The sequence below is a fragment of the Mobula birostris genome, chromosome 1, assembly GCF_030028105.1.
Source record: "Mobula birostris isolate sMobBir1 chromosome 1, sMobBir1.hap1, whole genome shotgun sequence".
Taxonomy (NCBI): Eukaryota; Metazoa; Chordata; class Chondrichthyes; order Myliobatiformes; family Myliobatidae; genus Mobula; species Mobula birostris.
The window spans coordinates 218199077-218216480 of NC_092370.1; the positions used below are offsets into that span (position 1 = coordinate 218199077).

Genomic DNA, 17404 nt, shown 5'->3' on the forward strand with positions numbered 1-17404 from the left:
GCTGCGTTCACCAGCAACTTTGATGTGTGTTGCTTGTTATAATTGTGTGGTTTTTGTTAGTTTTTAAGTCGGTTTGTCATGTGTTTCTGTGATGTCATTCTGGAAAAACATTGTATCATTTCTTAAGGCATGCACACTAAATGACAATAAAAGAGGACTGCGTGTCCTCATAATCTGATCTAAGGTAGGGCAAAAAAGAGAGCAAATCTAGTCAGGTAGTATTCATGGGTTGATTCATTGTCCATTCAGAAATCTGATGGCGGAGAGGAAGAAGCTGTTCCTAAAATGTTGAGCGTGACTTCAGGATCCTCTATCTCTCCTCTGATGGCAGTGATACATAAAGAGCATGTTCTAGATGATGGGGTCCTTAATGGTGGATGTCGCCTTTTTGAGGCATTGCCTTTTGGAGATGTCTTCGTTGCTGTGGAGCCTGGTGCCCACGCTGGAGCTGGTTGAGCTCGCAGTCTCCCGCAGTTTTTTCTGATCCTGTGCAGTGGCCCCTCTGTACCAGTTGCAACCAGTTAGAATCCTCTCCATGGTCCATCTGTATAAATCTGCAAGTGTCTTTGGTGGCATCCCAAATCTCTTCAAACTCCTGACGAAATGTAGTTGTGACTTCCCTTCTTCATAGTTACTTCATGGTGTATCAGTATGCTGCATCCAGGGACTTGAAACTGCTCACACTTTCCACTGCTGACCCCTCAAAAAGGACTGATGTATGTTCACTTGACTTCACCTTCCTGAAGTCCACAATCGTTTCCTTCATCCTGCTGACGTTGTGTGCAAAGTTATTGTTGAACACCACTCAATCAACTGAACTAGAGCATTCCACCCCTGTGTGCCTCGTCGTCACCATTTGAGATTCTGGCAACAACAGCTGTGTCATCAGCAAATTTAAAGATTGTGTTTGAGCTGTGTCTAGCCACCCAGTCCTGGATGTCGGGGCAGCAGAGCAGTGGGCTAAGCACGGTATCCTTGAGATGTGGCGGTGTTGATTGTCAACAAGGCAGGGATGTTATTTCTGATCCGCACTGACTCTGGTCTCCCAAAAAGGCAGCATCAAAGGCGGATAGCATTAGATAAACAGCATTCACTAGGAAAACATCAATTAAATATAAATCAACAACATTTTTCCAACTAAGAACATAACTGGACAAAAAACAAATCAAAGTCCATTGTGGTGCAAAGGCATCTGAGTGAGCTGCTGTCCCAATCTTTTACTTCACTGCCATTGCTAGTGACAGTGTTGTCAATAATCTAACCAGAACAGGGTGCTAATTATTTGCAAAATGGAGATTAATGCCTTGATTTTTAGAAATGGTTACAGATGATAAGCTTTTATAAAGAGGAATGCTGAGTCATAATATCCTCCCCTGTTCCCGGCTGAAAATGATTCCCAGTAAGTGCTGGAAGAAGAGTTTGAAACCCCTTTCTTCCTGGGCATCTCAGGAAATGGCGCGTCAGCCAGCATTGGCAATCTCCCAACTCTGCGCCGAAAGACCCGCTGTTTTCTGGCCACGTACGCTCAGGGAATACACACTCTGGCCTGCCAAATCCATGAGATTAGGATGTCTCTCTCACCCAAGTCCTGGTTTGTGTGAATGCTGTGTGATTTGCTGCTCTGTTGCAACTCGTTGCCAGGAAATAACAGACTGCACACTGCATATAATTAAAGGAAGCGTATTTATGAATATTAACTGAAGGGTTAGTGAAGAAAAGAAAGGAAAAAAAAAGAAAAAGGGCCCATTACAATTAAACAGTCACCTTGCACCTTGCTCTATCGAATCACGGTCCGCACCGGATCGAGCCCTATGAGCGGTTCTCTCCAGTGTCTTCTCTCTTCATTTCCCGCCGAACAAAGAAAAAGGCACACACCGGTGTCAGGCTCAAAAAAAATCCCCGATACCCCGTTCTTCTCTCTTGATTGGATGGCTCACATTCCTCAGCACCCATTATCTCTAACAATAACCCAAACACTGCTTCTACAGAAAGACCATTACTACCCTACAACGTTAGTACTGAAACCTTTACCAGAATATTACAGGATCAATTCGTTATTTTAATTAAGATGTTCATTGTAAGTGGCTCATCCTGTCTATCTGGACCTATAGACAGATTAGGAATGTAGGTTCATTTTGCACTGATATTGATGGCAAGGGCTTTCTAGGTACATAAGCAGTAGAGTAGGTCTGGTGTAGATGATCATGAACTAGAATGAGCCTCTGTAGTGGAACACCAGTTGCATGTCTGATCTCCACTTTGTTACACAGCCCTTAAAATTTATCTTGATTAGTTGTCTGTCATTGATTGATTTTCTCTTTAGATTCAGTGCAGGCTTTCACTTTTAACTGCTGCAATTCTTTTTTGCTGTAAATAAGACTCATTGATTGGGACCTATATCCAATCTTGACACGAATCAACAGATCCTAACTGCAGATCAATTTTTTTGTCAAGTTTTTAATCACTAATGCATGACTTTTGTGTCGCTTTCAAGTGGTCTGCTCTGTGATGAGCTCTGAGCATTTGGCTCGGTTTATGCCTGCAGCATCAGCACACAATCGCACCAGGAGCAGAATTATTAAAGCTATTTTAGTGCTGCAGTCAAATTGCACTTTAATAATTCTGTGCTGCTATGCGGTGATGCCAGGTCAGAGTAATTGTACAAATTCACTATCCCAAATGCTGCTGAGTTCAAAAGTTTATTTTTAAAAGCTGTCACAGCCTTGAGTTCTACAGGTAATGAGATGAAATGAGCCAGAATATCATTGCAAACCAGACAACAAAAGGGTAGTAGCCCAGTTATGCCATTTTACATAACAAACCCCGCCCTGATCTACAGTTGTGTGTGTCTGTTTTTGCAGCACCACCCATCCCATTTTTTCCCTCTTTTTCTGTCCCTCCCTTCCTGCAGATGGTGACTCATCTTATCTTGCTGGAAGCTCTCCAGTACCCAATAAATCTGCTTACTTTCTTGTGTAAATGTCGCACCTTAGAAGAATGATGGAAATCAATGCACAGTCAGAGACTATTTGTCCTGTTGTGTGTGAGCTCAGTTTTGGCACCTTGGCTGAAAATGACAACTTCCTTTCTCCTTTCGGTTTTCCTTTTTCGAGTAGCCATATAGTGCAGTACTCACAACTCCAATTGCATTTCTTTTAAAAATATTCTAAATAATCCTTTCTTTCAAGTTATAATTGCTGCCAGTCATTCTTCTATCAGTGGGCACATTTCTTACTTTTGGAGGCATCTTCCCTTAACCTTCTCTGATTCTATGAGAAATATCTTATAGAATAGAGGAGTGTCCTTTTAGAATGGAGATGAGGAGAAATTTCTTTAGCCAGAGAGTAGTGAATCTGTGGAATTCATTTCCATGGGCAGCTGTGGAGGCCAAGTCTTTTTTGTATATTTAAGGCAGAGGTTGATAGATTCTTGATTGGTCAGGGCATAAAGGGATATGGGGGGGGGGTGAAGGGATATGGGGCTAAGAGAAAGAATATAGAACGTAGAACAGTAATGCACAGCACAGACCCTTCAGCACCTGATGTTGAGACAACTTTTTAACCTACTCCAAGATCAATCTTACCCTTCTCTCCCCCATAACCCCCTCCCCTCCCCATTTTTCTTTAATCCATTTAAGAGTTCCTTAAGTGTTGGAGAATTACCCAAACTATGGTTTGTGTTCCTGATATTATGCTTGGGAATCCTTTCCATTGTTTTCCAAAACTCCGATGGTTTTTATATAATGGGCTACCTCAATGTACCCAAGTATACGGGCATAAGTTCAGACACATTTCTTATTTCGCAGCTGAGACTCGTGGAGTGAGAACTCAAAGCACACTCATGAACTTTTTGAACTTTACAGCGGGGCCAGTTTCAATTTTTGCTGATCTTCCACTGACAAAATGAAAGCCCTGGCTGAATGTTCCATGACAGCAGCACCAGTCGCTACCCGTAGTGATGGTGTAAGGGAAACCTGTTTCCAAAGACTTCTGCAGATCCTGAAATCTTCTGTCACAAGCAAGTAAAATGCTAGTCTCTTTCCTGCTGGCCCTCCAACAGACTCAATGGACACTGGTGGGCCCTGCCAAATAAAACACACTGTGTTTGTGCAGTGCTTTCCGAAAACCACAGTAACAGCAAAAATATGCTACTCTAGGACCATCAAAGTATTCATACAACCAATCAACTAAAAACACTCCTAAGTACTGTACATGATCACAAATAGTACATAAACCAGGGAAGATGACATTTCCTGTTTCAGTTGAAACGCACTGGAATTTCATTGTCGACATCTCATTTTAAATAATCAATTTCTATTTTTTAAGTCCCACTCTCACTCAGAATGCAGCACAGAAACCTAGGGTTTGGCTGGAGCAGGAATAGAGAACTAATGGCAAAGCGTTCAGGCATGAGAAGAGCGGCCTTGCAGATGAAGTGAGTGAACAAGTGAGTCTGATCATTGCTCCTAGCTCTGTTTGGTTTGACCCAGGCCCCAGCTCAGTCAGGGACGGGGTGGGGTGATAGCTGAGGCGATGTGGAAAGAAGGCCCATGGAAATGCTCCATTCCCAGCCAGCCAAAGATGCCTGCAGCCTGATGTTCTTTCGTATGTATGGGCATCCAAATTTAAAGTGTTCGTAATTCAGTGAGGACCTATAATTCTGCTGGGCGGTAGGATTACACAGCAGTTATATAATATGAAACTGATATTCTTTTAATAAAATGAGGAGTATGTCTACCTTTTGCTTCTTATTAAACAATGATTAGTTTGTAAGCAAAAGGTCCCCATACCTTAGGGTGGATGTAAAGGAATAGAAATGATGCAGAAAAGACTTACTACATGGCATACTACTATGACCACAGTGGTTTGTGGGTGAGGGGTGTCCTCAACAAGATTAGACTGGAGAAACTAGCTCTGCTCCTGAGTGCCTGGATGGCATCAGCAGTACCCTGAGGTCTAGGTTGACATGAAGTGGGTCCTGGGTTGACTGCAGCTGGGCCCCAGGTTCTGGCTGACTGTGGGTGGGTCCCAGACTGGGTCTGACACTACAACAGGAATTTGTAGTATATGGTATAAAGTACATTCTAAACCACATTCTGCCCCACCACTCCACTGGAAAAATTGATATCCAAGACAAACGTCATATGAGACAGCCAGTGTAGCTTTCATTACCAGGAAACCCTGCAGTAAATGGAGTGCCAGTATTTCTGTTCTTGTGGACAAGTGTCCAGGAACAGAAATACTGTCTCTCCCATTTATTGTGGGATTTCCTGTTGGAAAATGACACTGTTCCCAATTGTGGAAGGTTCAAGGAGCAAAAGGCATGTTTTTAAAGTCAGCAGCAATGATACAGCTGGCCTGTAAGGGAAAAATTTTTGCTTGCACAGAATATGATCCTGATGCATAACTCTCTAATTACTGTGATGGTGATTGAAACTAAGTTAGTTTCAATCACCACAGTGGGTTAGGCTCCTTTTTCTCCTAGAAAATAAAATTCACAAGGTTTCAGCGAAAGGATGGAGGAATGGGACTGACGAAAATCCTAGCAAAGACTTGATTGGCTGAATAGTCTCGTGCATTATAGCGATTCTATGATTTGGTCTGTATATAAAGATAGTCTCATAGTTTTTGCATTAGTAACAGGATACAAGCCACAGTTATCCTGTCTCCCCATTGGTAGGTCTCCGCACCTTTTTCATCAGTTTTGTGCTAGTTGTTATGCACCCAGGAGCTGCAGATGGGAATGATGGTAAAGCAGGTACTGCTCAGTGTCATCGCACTATGAAATTGACAACTTCTGGAGTGAGCAAGTGCTTCATTAGGCTCTCTCATTCCAAACATTTTTTAAGTTTTGAAAATTTTAGATTCTGTCCAATTATTCTGCATGACTCAAGAGCTTTTAAAGTCGTGTTAAGGTATAATTACTGCTTGGCAAGTCATCTTGTTCTAAACAAATTAATTTTATGTTTGTGGATTGTAATTCCCTCAGATATATGTTTCAGAATATAATAGATTTTAAAATAGTAGTTATTTTCTTGCTTTAAAATGATATTTCAGTCTCTGTCTTAAAATTGTGTTCTGATTTTGACTTTGCACTCTGTGTAAAATGTTAGCCAAACAGTGTGCATCATGTTCCTGGGCTTGCTGTGTGTGAGAATTCTTCAGTGTTTAAGTGTTCAGCCAACTTAAATGAATCACTCTTGCCAGGGACCTCATTCTCATCTGACAATATTCTACATCAGAGGAAAGGTCCATACCACTAACATCACTGGATCTTTGTGGGCAGAATTTCTCAAGGAAGGAACAAAGTCCTGGCACATTACAGCATCGTTGTAAATGCTTTTAATTTTTCTGCTCATTAGCCAAGAACGATTAGACACATTTTGATTTGTATTTTTGTGGCTATAATTCTTAGTGTACTGGGCTGGATGGACAGAGAAAATATGAGCCATTTCTTTTTGTTGCCGCTACTTGTGCTCACAATTGGCTTTCTTCGTAGTAGTGGAACTGTATAGAATTAGCGGAAAATAAGTCACATCTGTGTCGAAAGTGTACATCCATTTTGTGGACTTAAATTTTAGGAAAATATTGCTCTTAGGTTTAAAATTCATTTAGCTTTAGGTCATCAATGTAAGCAAAAAATATAAGAGATTTTAGCCCTAATTATCCTGTTAATAACTATGTTATATTTCAGGACTTCATTGCTTCGAGTAACATATAGAAAAATATAAATATGAAAATGTAAGCTATCAACAGGTGACATTTTCAGAAAATAGAATCAAATACTACCAAGATAATTTTAAAAAATGATTTACTGATTTAGAGATACAATGCAGAAACAGGCCTTTCCAGTCACCCAATTACACCCATGTGACCAATTAGCCTACTATCCCGTATATCTTTGGAATGAGGAAGGGTGCTGGAGCACCCACATGATCACAGGGAGAACATTAAAACTCCTTACAGACTGTGGCAGAATTGAACCCGGGTCACTGATGGTGTACAACCATTAAATGTACCACTCCATATGTCACATCACACAGGAGTACACTTTGCCTAGTAAGCCCCCACCAGATGCAGTTCAGTAACTTCTAAGAATATACAGGAAATTAACTCGCACATCAGTGTTTCCAGTAAGTGTGCAAGCGTCTCTATGGAATTCACACTGTTCAAAGAACAAAGAGAGTGTCCTTCACAGAGACTGGCCATTCCATGCAAGTGTCTTTGCCTCACAGGAGCCTCTTCCATTTCCTTTCCTTTGGTCCTGTCATCAGAGTCCTTTAGTCTGCTGTGTTTATGTTCAGTATACCCTTAAATACAACAATCGATATTCTGAAGATTTCCCTTTGACCTTATTAGATGCCAAATCACTGGACCACTTGTTATTTTCTTGTATGAGGAAATATTTAGGCCTAACATAGGTCATAGTGCCAAGATGCCGGACTCCCCCCAGTAATAGTCCTGTTGCCAAGCAGCCAATGCATTTCCACAAAATCAAAAATAGTTCTTTCTCTACTGATTGCATACTTCCAGTGAGAAGGAAAGCTTATTATGATTGCCTGGATTCAACACGAAAGAATCTTTCCCTGAGCTGAAACAACTGAATTTCTGTTAGATGCTTGAACCCATGCAATGATTTTAGGCAACTATGCAAGGAAACAGCATAAATTTAGAGAGTTGTAAGATACTGAGAGCATTCCACGGGCAGCATGGTAGCGTAGTGGTTAAAGTGACACTATTTCAGCTCAGGGCTCAATTCCAGCACTGTCTGTCAGGGCTTTGTACGTTCTCCCGCTGGCCGCGTGGGTCTCCTCCCGATACTCCTGATTCCTTCCACAGTCCAGAGACATACTGGTTAGTAGGTTAAATGATCATTGTAAACCATCCTGTGATTAGGCTAGGGTTAAACAGGTGGTTTGTTGGGCGATGTGGCTCGTTGGACTGGAAAGGCCTGTTCTGCACAGTATCTTCAAATAAAAATATAAAATAAACAAATAATGTGTGTACTTAGCAAAGCTAAGGCATGCTTTCTTACCTGTCAACAGAGAGGAGCGCCTCTAGATGAAATTATAAGGTTGCCAGTTTCGTCATATGATCTCTGCCATTGTTCCACCTTCAGATCTAGAGCACTGGTCATCCAAGCATCCCTCCATACCGATCCCATTCCCAAACCAATCAGAAAGCAAAAGCAACTTCTCGTCATCCAGTGGAATGACTTTTGACTGGCATTCCCCAAAACCTCCAGTATTTTTAGTGTAAAATAAATAAAGAAGCATATTCAAATAAAATGAAAAAAAATTAACTTCTTCTTCTTAGAGCTTTCTCTTGGCTTGCTTGCAACAAGATGCTGAAGGGCAAGCCTTGACTCTTGGAGACTCCTGGTCTATTCTAGGAGATCGCTGAGTTCATTGTATTATCGGGTTAGTTTTTGCCATATACAGTTCTTTTCTACACAATCATCGGTCCCACATCCACTGTTGTTCACTATTTAAATAAGGATTTGGATTCTAGAACTGGAAACATAATTTCAAAATGTATCGATATAAATGTTGATGGCTGTAATACAACTAGCAAATGAACTTCAATATAAATGATTATGAGATGATATATTGTCGTGGAAAGATGGAAAAGCTCACATAACATGGACTGCAGCAATTTGAAATTTACATCTGGGATACAGAGATCTGAGACAGTGGTTCTCCCTTTGCTGGCCTCCACCATTGACTTTTGGCTCTGTTAACACAAGAGTTGGGTGCAGTCCACTGACAGGAGAAATGGAGGCATTCACAGACCTCAATATTTATGCTTTGTTTCATGGGTATCTTCATGTTCTCTCTGGTGACATTAAGAAAGACCTGATAAAAGATCTGCTGTCTGATGGTATAAAAAATTAGTGACTGTAGGACGAGATTATCAGCAGTGGAAGTAAAATAGCTGAGATTTGACTGCTGAAAAAAACAAGTCTTCAAGAGCAAGGAACAATGAATGGGCTGTGGAATTCGTCTGTTCTGTTAGGTTAGACTTATACTTAGAAATTCTGGTTCGTACATTCTCTTCTAATATAACAGTCTAAATCAGGGGTTCCCAACCTTTTTTTATGTCATAGACCCCTACCGTTAACCAAGGGGTCCATGGACCCTAGATTGGGAACCTCTGGTCAAGTACATAAATCCGCCATGATATGTGAACCTCACCATTCTTCAATTGTTAGTTGTAAGGTCTGAAGCCTTTTTAAAATTGTTTATAATGACATTTATTGAAATCAATATGTAAAATACGTAATCCATTTACTTTCTTCTTAAAAAGTTTTTTGAACTATGCAAAGCAAGTCTCTAGATTAATACCTTTTACATTGATAAGTACTAAGGTGGCTTATTTTGATGAGAATCTTTTTTTTTCCCTGGACTGATGTGGTCTGGATTTTCTTTCTTCTCTCCTTTGGCCTGATCTTCCATGGCAATGGTTTTTCCTACTTTGCAGAACTGGTGGTTGCTTCTCGAGAGTGACAGTGTGGAGATTTTAATTGATTGTGATCCTCATTCTGTAGCGCACAAGAAAGTAGCTGTTGACACACTCACACGTCGGGACCGCTGGTGATCAAGGAGCGTGAATTTCCCTGGAGATCAAGGAGCGTGCATTTCATTAACCATGGATTCTGAAGAAATTTCAAAGAAGAATCCTGCCTTACCATCCTTTTCTGCTTGGATGTCTCAGATGTCTGAGTCATTCCAGCAAGCTGGGAACTCCATATCCAATGCACTTCTAAATCTTCGACAAGGTGCACCCAATCAAACATGGAACTCAGGTGTGCCAGGCTCCACAAGAGAAGCAGAGCAAGAGCCTCAGACAGTTCATGTAACAGATTCAGTTTTAACTGCTGATGGTGTTGACACAAAGTATACAGCTGGTGATTTACGAGCAGCAGTCACTGAAGAATTGGAAGCTTCGAAGTACCAGGGTACTGAGGCAGAAATGCATTTTGCTGATGTCGAGACAATTCACAGACAGCCTGATGCTCATGTTGTGCAAGGTGAGGATTTGGAACAAGACTCCTCATGTTTGTGGAACGGAATAGATTCACCTGTTGGAAATGACAATACTTGTAGTGAAATTGATGGTAATGGCCATGAACCTCCAGATTGCCTGGCTGCCATTCCAGAAGAAACTAGGATTGAAACCAATCACATCTATGTCAATGTTAAATGTAAACAAGGTTGTGAGGAGCTGGGAATTGATCCAGAATGTGAAGCAGGTAAGAAGAAAAAGAAAGACATGAAGTAATTGGATAAGTGACACTCTATTCTACCTTTAAATCTTCCACAAGTTAATTTCCTCTGTAGGACTCCTTGTTTATTTAAAATTTTAATTTAGTTATTTAAAATGTACTGTAAGGAATTGTTAATCAGTTGTAGTGGGTATTGTTGCTCTCATTCCTATGATGCTAACGCTGTTGGTGTTTGAAGCTTATTGGTTGGTGGGAGGTGGTGGAATCATCAAGGTTCTGAAATTGTGTTTTCATTATAAACCATAGAGAATCCAAAATCTCTAGAACTGCTTTACTTACTTACCTGACAAGATTTCCGAAATGTAATGAAGAAAAACACCTCCAATTATTGTAATAGGGCTTCTTAACAGTTGGGAATCACTTAGTTTACATCCTCCGTTCCATTATCAGCTTCCATCAGAGTTTGCCTCAATAGTTCCGTGCTGTTTCCCGTACTAGTTTAAGGATCAAAAACCATCCCAATAAAGCCCAGAGCAAAATGAAATCCAAGTGATTACCACAAAAGGTAGTTTTTTAAGAAGGTATTTTATTTGGATATGATATGCCCTGACAAAGGGTCCCACCACCAAACGTCGACTGCACCTCTTCCTATAGATGCTGCCTGGCCTGCTGCATTCACCAGCATTTTTTTGTGTGTGTTATTTGGATATGGTTAGCCTTTAAAACATCCTTTGTTTAATAATTATATCTTGGTCCATCTGTTGGTTGAGCTCTGACTCAGCAAGTCCTGTCCCAAGTCTCATATACATCAGTTTCTTAAGTCAATTAATGATAAGGAGTATTTTTTTCAGAGTCAGAATCAGGTTTATTATCACCTGCATGTGACGTGAAATTTGTTAACTTACAAGCAGCAGTTCAATGCAATATATAAAACAGAAGGAAAGATAGGTGTAGTGACTCACTGTTGAATTATTTGTGGTTCTTAGATTTATGATATCTTCTTCCACCAGCAGCTCAGGCGGAAGAGTCCCACTTGCCCTTTAAGAGGGAAGAGCTGGCAGCATGCACTCACCAGAGATACCGCACATTATTCCAGGCCACAGCTCCAGTTTCTACCCATCAGAGTCGTTACGTGATCATTGTGGCCGGGTCTGCCTGCTTCAGGGGTGGGGATACTGTCACTAAACTAATGGTCCCTCTATCCAATTGGAAGTACACCAGACATCAAACTAATTCTGAAACTATAAACCTCCATTAGTAAATGAAATGGAACTCAATCCTTACAATTCATGGGTGGAAGTGCTACTGTTAAACCAAGCTTTTTCCCAGCACTAATGAGGTACCCTTGCTGAGCCTGGTGTTTTATTTGTTCATTGAGATACAGAGTGGAATAGGCCCTCCCAGCAATTCCACGACTTAGTCCGAGCCTAATCATGGGACAATTTACAATGACCAATTAACCTACCAACTGATATGTCTTTGGACTGTGGTAGGAAACTAGAGGAAACTCACACGGTCACTGGAAAATGCACGAACTCCTTGCAGGCAGCAGCAGAATTGTGTTTTTATTTAGAATTATTTAAGTAGCAGTGATAACTCATTAAAATTAAATCAGCTGTACTGATTCGAAACTTTAATCCAACTTTGACCCACCATTAGTTTTCCCTAAATGGTCTAATATATTTAAATGGAAGTTGACTTTCCCTTCATGTCCTTATTTTTCAGAGTAGTGTGGACCTGCTAGGTTAATTTTGCTGCAGACTTGCAGCTTATCCTTAAAATCACTGATAGGTTCCCTTTGTTTATGCAATTCAGCCAATTCATGCTATTTACTCCTTGCACCTTTGTTGTCCACATCATCACTCATTTTTCCTAGAGTGGCTGTTGTTCAGTTTTTGCTGATGGTTTATATCAATTGCATTTATGTGCTGTGCTTTATGTGTGGCTGATCTTCTTTCAAACTCTTTATTTTATGAAAAACACATTCAAGTACTGCAAGATCAAAAGGAAACTTGGTACACAATGGAGTTGTCTTGATCAAAATCAAATCCCTAAGCTCACAGTATCTGTTACCCACACTATTTATATCATGTAGTTTGGAGTTTTTTGTACTGCAACACAACCAGTAACAAGGATGTAATACTGAGGCTTTATAAGAGATTGGTCAGTCAGCACCTGGAAGATGTTGAGCAATTTTGGGCTCCTGTATCTAAGAAAGGATGTGCTAGCACTGGAGAGCGTCCAGAAAAACTTCATGAGAATGATCCTAGGAATTAAAGAGTTGATATACGATGAGCATTTGATGTCTCTTGGGCCTGTACTCACTGGAGTTTCGAAGAATGGTGGTGGGGGTTAGTGGGGTGTTCTCAGTGAAACTATTGAACATTGAAAGACCTAGAGAGGGTGGACATGGAGAGAACGTTTCCTTTAATGGGGGAGTCTAGAACCAGAGGCTACAGCTTCAGAATACAAGGAATTTCCTTGAAAGTTCAGATTAAGTTTAGTAGCAAAGTACATGCATGTCACCATATATAACACTGAGATTCATTTTCTTGCAGGCATATTCAATAGATCCATAATACAATAATAACCATAGTTAGTATTGGATCTGCGCCTGGAAAGTCTTCACTCTCCAGAGCGCAGGCCTGGGCAAGGTTGTATGGAAGACCGGCAGTTGCCCATGCTGCAAGTCTCCCCTCTCCACGACACCAATGTTGTCCAAGGGAAGGGCATTAGGACCCATACAGCTTGGCACCAATGTCGCCGCAGAGCACTGTGTGATTAAGTGCCTTACTCAAGGACACAACACGTTGCCTTGGCTCAGGCTCGAACTCACGACCTTCAGATCACTAGTCGAATGCCTTAACCACTTGGCCACGTGCCCACGATAACCATAGAAGAATCAATGAAAGACCGCACCAACTTTGGCATTCAACCAGTTTGCAAAAGACAACAAATTGTGCAAATACAATAAGAAAGAAATAGTAATAAAAATAAATAAGCAATAAATATTGAGAACAAGAGATGAAGACTCCTTGAAGCTGAGTTGATAGATTGTGGGAACATTTTGATGTGAAGTTGTGTGAAGTTATCCCCTTTTGTTCAAGGGCCTAATGGTTGAGGTGTAATAATTGTTCCTGAACCTGATGATGTGACTCCTGAGGCTCCTGTACCACCTTCCTGATCGCAGCAGTGAGACGAGAGCATTGACGGATGCTGCTTTCCTGCAACTTTGCTTCATGTTGATGTGCACAATGGTGCAGAGTGCTTTATCCGTGATGGACTAGGCCATATTCACCACTTTCTGTAGCATTTTAGAACAGAAATGAGGGGGAATTTCTTTGGCCAGAGGGTTGTGTATCTGTGGAATTCAACTTCACTTGCCTTCAACTTCACATTCAAATGTTCCCACAACCTATGAACTCACTTTCAATGACTCTTCATTTCTTGTTCTCAATATTTATTGATTATTTATTTATTTATTATTATTTCTTTCTATTTGTATAGTTTGTTGTCTTTTGCACACAGGTTAAACAGCCAAGTTGGTGCGGTCCTTCATTGATTATAATATTATGGTTATATATTTAAAGCGGAAATTGATAGGTTCTTGATTAGTAAGTGCAGCAAGTGTTATAGGAAGAAGGCAGGAGAATGTGGTTGAGGGGCATTATAAATCAGCCACGATGGAATAGTGGAGCAGACTCAATGGGTCTTTATGAGCTGTTTCTGCTCCTGTCTTATGATCAGTAGGTTTATTAGTCCTGACTCCTTTGTGGGATTAGCTTTTGGGTACATAATGGACCTCATCAGACAGGGAGACTACATGCAAATTGTACTTAATAGGAAGTTGGGTTAAATGCGTGACATGGGAAGTAATGACTTGAAAGACATAGGTGCTGGTTGACTAATACAGAAGGAAGAAGCCAAGTGTAGATACTGTGTAAGATGCTAACTTCCTTGTTTAATGTCTGGTACTGTGGGTATGATGCAGAGGAGGAGGCCTTGTTTGACACTTCCTGCTCATTGGACAGATCTGCTTCATATCAGAAGGATGCAAGAGAAGATGAGGAATGCGATTAACTGCAGCAACAAACAATCTGCTGGAGGAACACAGCAGAATGAGCAATATCCGTGGGAGGAAAAGAATTGTCGACAATTTAACCTGAATTCCACAATTCTTTCCTTCCACTAACACTGCTTATCTCAGCAGGTTCCTCCAGCAGATTATTTGTTCCTCCAAATTTCAGTAACTACAGTCCCTCGTGTCTACCTGATTTACTGCCCTTGAAAGCGCCAGTCCTGTTACGCCCGGAGGTGTTTTTGAAACAAGAGGCATAGCTTTGTTTTAGGTTTTATTTATTTGGAGAAACAGTGCAGACAGACCCATCCAGGCCAACGAGCCACACCGCCCAGCAAACCACCTATTTAACACTCTCCTAATCACAGGACAATTTGCAATGACCAATTATCCTACTAACCAGTAAGTGTTTGGTCTGTGGGAAGAAAATGGTGCATTCGGAGGAAACCCACACGATCCACGGGGAGAATGAACAAACTCATCGCAGGTGACGCTAGAATAGGACTCCAAACTCCAAAACACCTCGAGCTGCATTAGCATCACGTTAGCTTTTACGTTATCTTTATACATGACCGGATGCTGATCTGCAACTTGTGCAGCCATTGCTATGTAGGAGTGACATCCGGCAGTATGGTGGATGTGAGGGCAGTGGTTTATCAGTGGTGGTTTTACCTGCTTTGGATCCATTTATTGCTTCCTTCGTTTCCCTCTATAAACAACTGGATTCAAGGAGAATTCCCACTTGGGAAGCCCTCAAATATTGGGTCCTTTTGCGGAGGAACATTCCAAGGACTTCCAACTCTCCGGCATATTTAACAGTAAACATGTTATTTTTAGATTGGCAGTGAAAAGATATCTTTACAAAACCTCTGAAAAATAAGTAGTGAGAGAAAATAGGGTAGGAAAAGATCTTAGTGCATCGATATTGCTTTATTCAGGTACATATGTATCAGAGCACTAAATTGGTAGCTAAAATCTGCATGAGGACCTGTGTAGTCAGATATTTGGTATGACAAAGCTTTGCCCAATTCTCTGATCAGTTATGCCATTTTATAACTTTTAATCAGGGGCATTGGTTAAAACCTAAAATATGTTGTATTTTGTATATCCAAACTTTTGTGTACTCATTCAATCAGAGAGTTACTATGCCACCGAGTAGTAATTATAAGAGGTTTATGTGCACACAGTATGTGGTGATTAATGAAAATGCAGCCGCCCAGGGAGCGAGATTTCATTGTACACATCTGACCACTTGCATCACAAGCTCTGGACCTGTATGAAATGTCTAGCATTTGATTCAGTGCGTGCAGCCTCATTATCTCGCCAGTAGACCTCAGGAAGGTCATCTAATTGGTGCTGATTCTTAAACCAGTGCGTGAGGAGTGATCCTACATTGTGTATCATTTTTAGACTAGTTCTGGAGATGACTTCAATAATCACTACAACTGCAAAACAATATTGTTATCTATCCTGAATTTAAAGAAAATTGGAAGGTAGGAATACTGATTAAATTACAGGAAGTGAATATTGATTAAATTAGAGGAAGTGACTACTGATTAAATTAGAGGAAGTGAATATTTTTGTTTCACTAAGATAGGTCCTTAGTGGTTTATAGTTTATTTTTTGAACTTACAGATTTAAGATTCACAACAAGAACTTGCAAATTCACCAAAACTGGCAGAAGTTGGCAATCGTGGCTGACACAGGAAGTTAAGGACTGCATAAAAGCCAAGGAAAGGGCATATAAGATAGTAAAAGTGAGTGGTAAGCTGGATGATTGGGAAGCTTTTAAAGTTCAACAAAAGGCAACTAAACAAGCTAGAAGAAGGGTAAAGATAAAATATGAGGGCAAACAAGAGAAAATCTGCAGATACTGGAAATCCGAGCAGCACACACAAAATGCTGGAGGAACTCAGCAGGCCAGGTAGCATCTATGGAAAAGAGTGCAGTCGACGTTTCAGGCCAAGACCCTTCAGCAGTACCGGAGTCTCAGCTGAAACGTTGACTGTACTCTTTTCCATCGATGCTGACTGACCTGCTGAGTTCCTCCAGCATTTTGTAAATGAGGGCAAACTAGCCAAAAATATAAAACAGGCTACTAAAAGATTTTTCAGTTATATAAAGAGTAAAACGGAGGCAAGAATTGATATTGGACCACTGGAAAATGATGCTGGTGAGGTAGTAATGGGGAACAAAGAAATGGCAGATGAACTTAAAACTTAATTCATCAGTCTTCACGGTGGAAGGCACTAGCAGTATGCCAGAGGTATACCAGAGTGTCAGGGAGCAGGAGTGAGTGCCATTGCTATTACAATGGTAAATGTGCTAGGCAAATTCAAAGATTTTAAAGTGGATAAGTCACGTGAACCAGGTGGACTACTTCCCAGAGTCCTGAGAGAGGTTGCTGAAGTGCTAATGGATGCATTGGTTATGATCTTCCAAGAATCACTTGACTCTGGCATGGTCTTGGAGGACTGGAAGATTGCAAAGGTCACTCCCTTCTTTAAGAAGGGAGGAAGACAAAAGGAAGGACATTATAGGCCAGTTATCCTAACCTCAGTTGTTGGGAAAGTGTTGGAGTCCATTATTAAGGATAAGGTTTTGGGGTACTTGGAGACTAATGATAAAGTCAGCATGGTTTCTGTAAAGGGAAATCTTACCTGACAAGTCTGTTAGAATTCTTCAGGGAAGCAACAAGCAGGGTGGACAAAGGAGAGGCAGTAGATGTCATTTACTTGGATTTTCAGAAGGCATTTGATAAAGTGCCACAAATGAGGCTGCTTAGCAAGATAAAATCCTATGGTGTTACAGAAAAGTTACTGGCACATTAATAGGAATGGCTGTCAGCCAGGAAGCAGCGAGTGGGAATAAGAGGGGCCTTTTCTGGTTGGCTGCCAGTGACTAGGTGTTCCTCAGGGGTAAGTATTGGGACCACTACTTTTAACATCGTTTGTCAGTGATTTGGATAATGGAATTGACGGCTTTGTGGCAACATTTGCAGATGACACTAAGATAGGTGGAGGAGTAGTTAGTGCTGAGGAAGCAATGCGATTGCAGCAGAACTTAGACAAATTGGAAGAGTAGGCAAAAAAGTGGCAGATG

At 40.9% G+C, this 17404-nt stretch overlaps 1 protein-coding gene across 4 annotated transcripts in view; it reads left to right on the plus strand.

Moving 5' to 3' along the window:
- The window catches only part of LOC140185387 (synaptotagmin-16-like), a 190207-nt gene that overhangs the window by 117826 nt on the left and 54977 nt on the right, over nt 1-17404 (plus strand). For 3 of the 4 annotated variants that reach the window (XM_072238766.1, XM_072238874.1, XM_072238828.1), the window contains exon 1: nt 9559-10251. The exons of the other annotated variant lie outside the window; for it this stretch is intronic. In XM_072238766.1, coding sequence (XP_072094867.1) covers nt 9648-10251 — 604 coding nt within the window. In that variant the 5' untranslated portion in view covers nt 9559-9647. Of the gene's footprint in view, nt 1-9558; nt 10252-17404 lie in introns of those variants that run through there. 4 annotated transcript variants of the gene reach the window in all.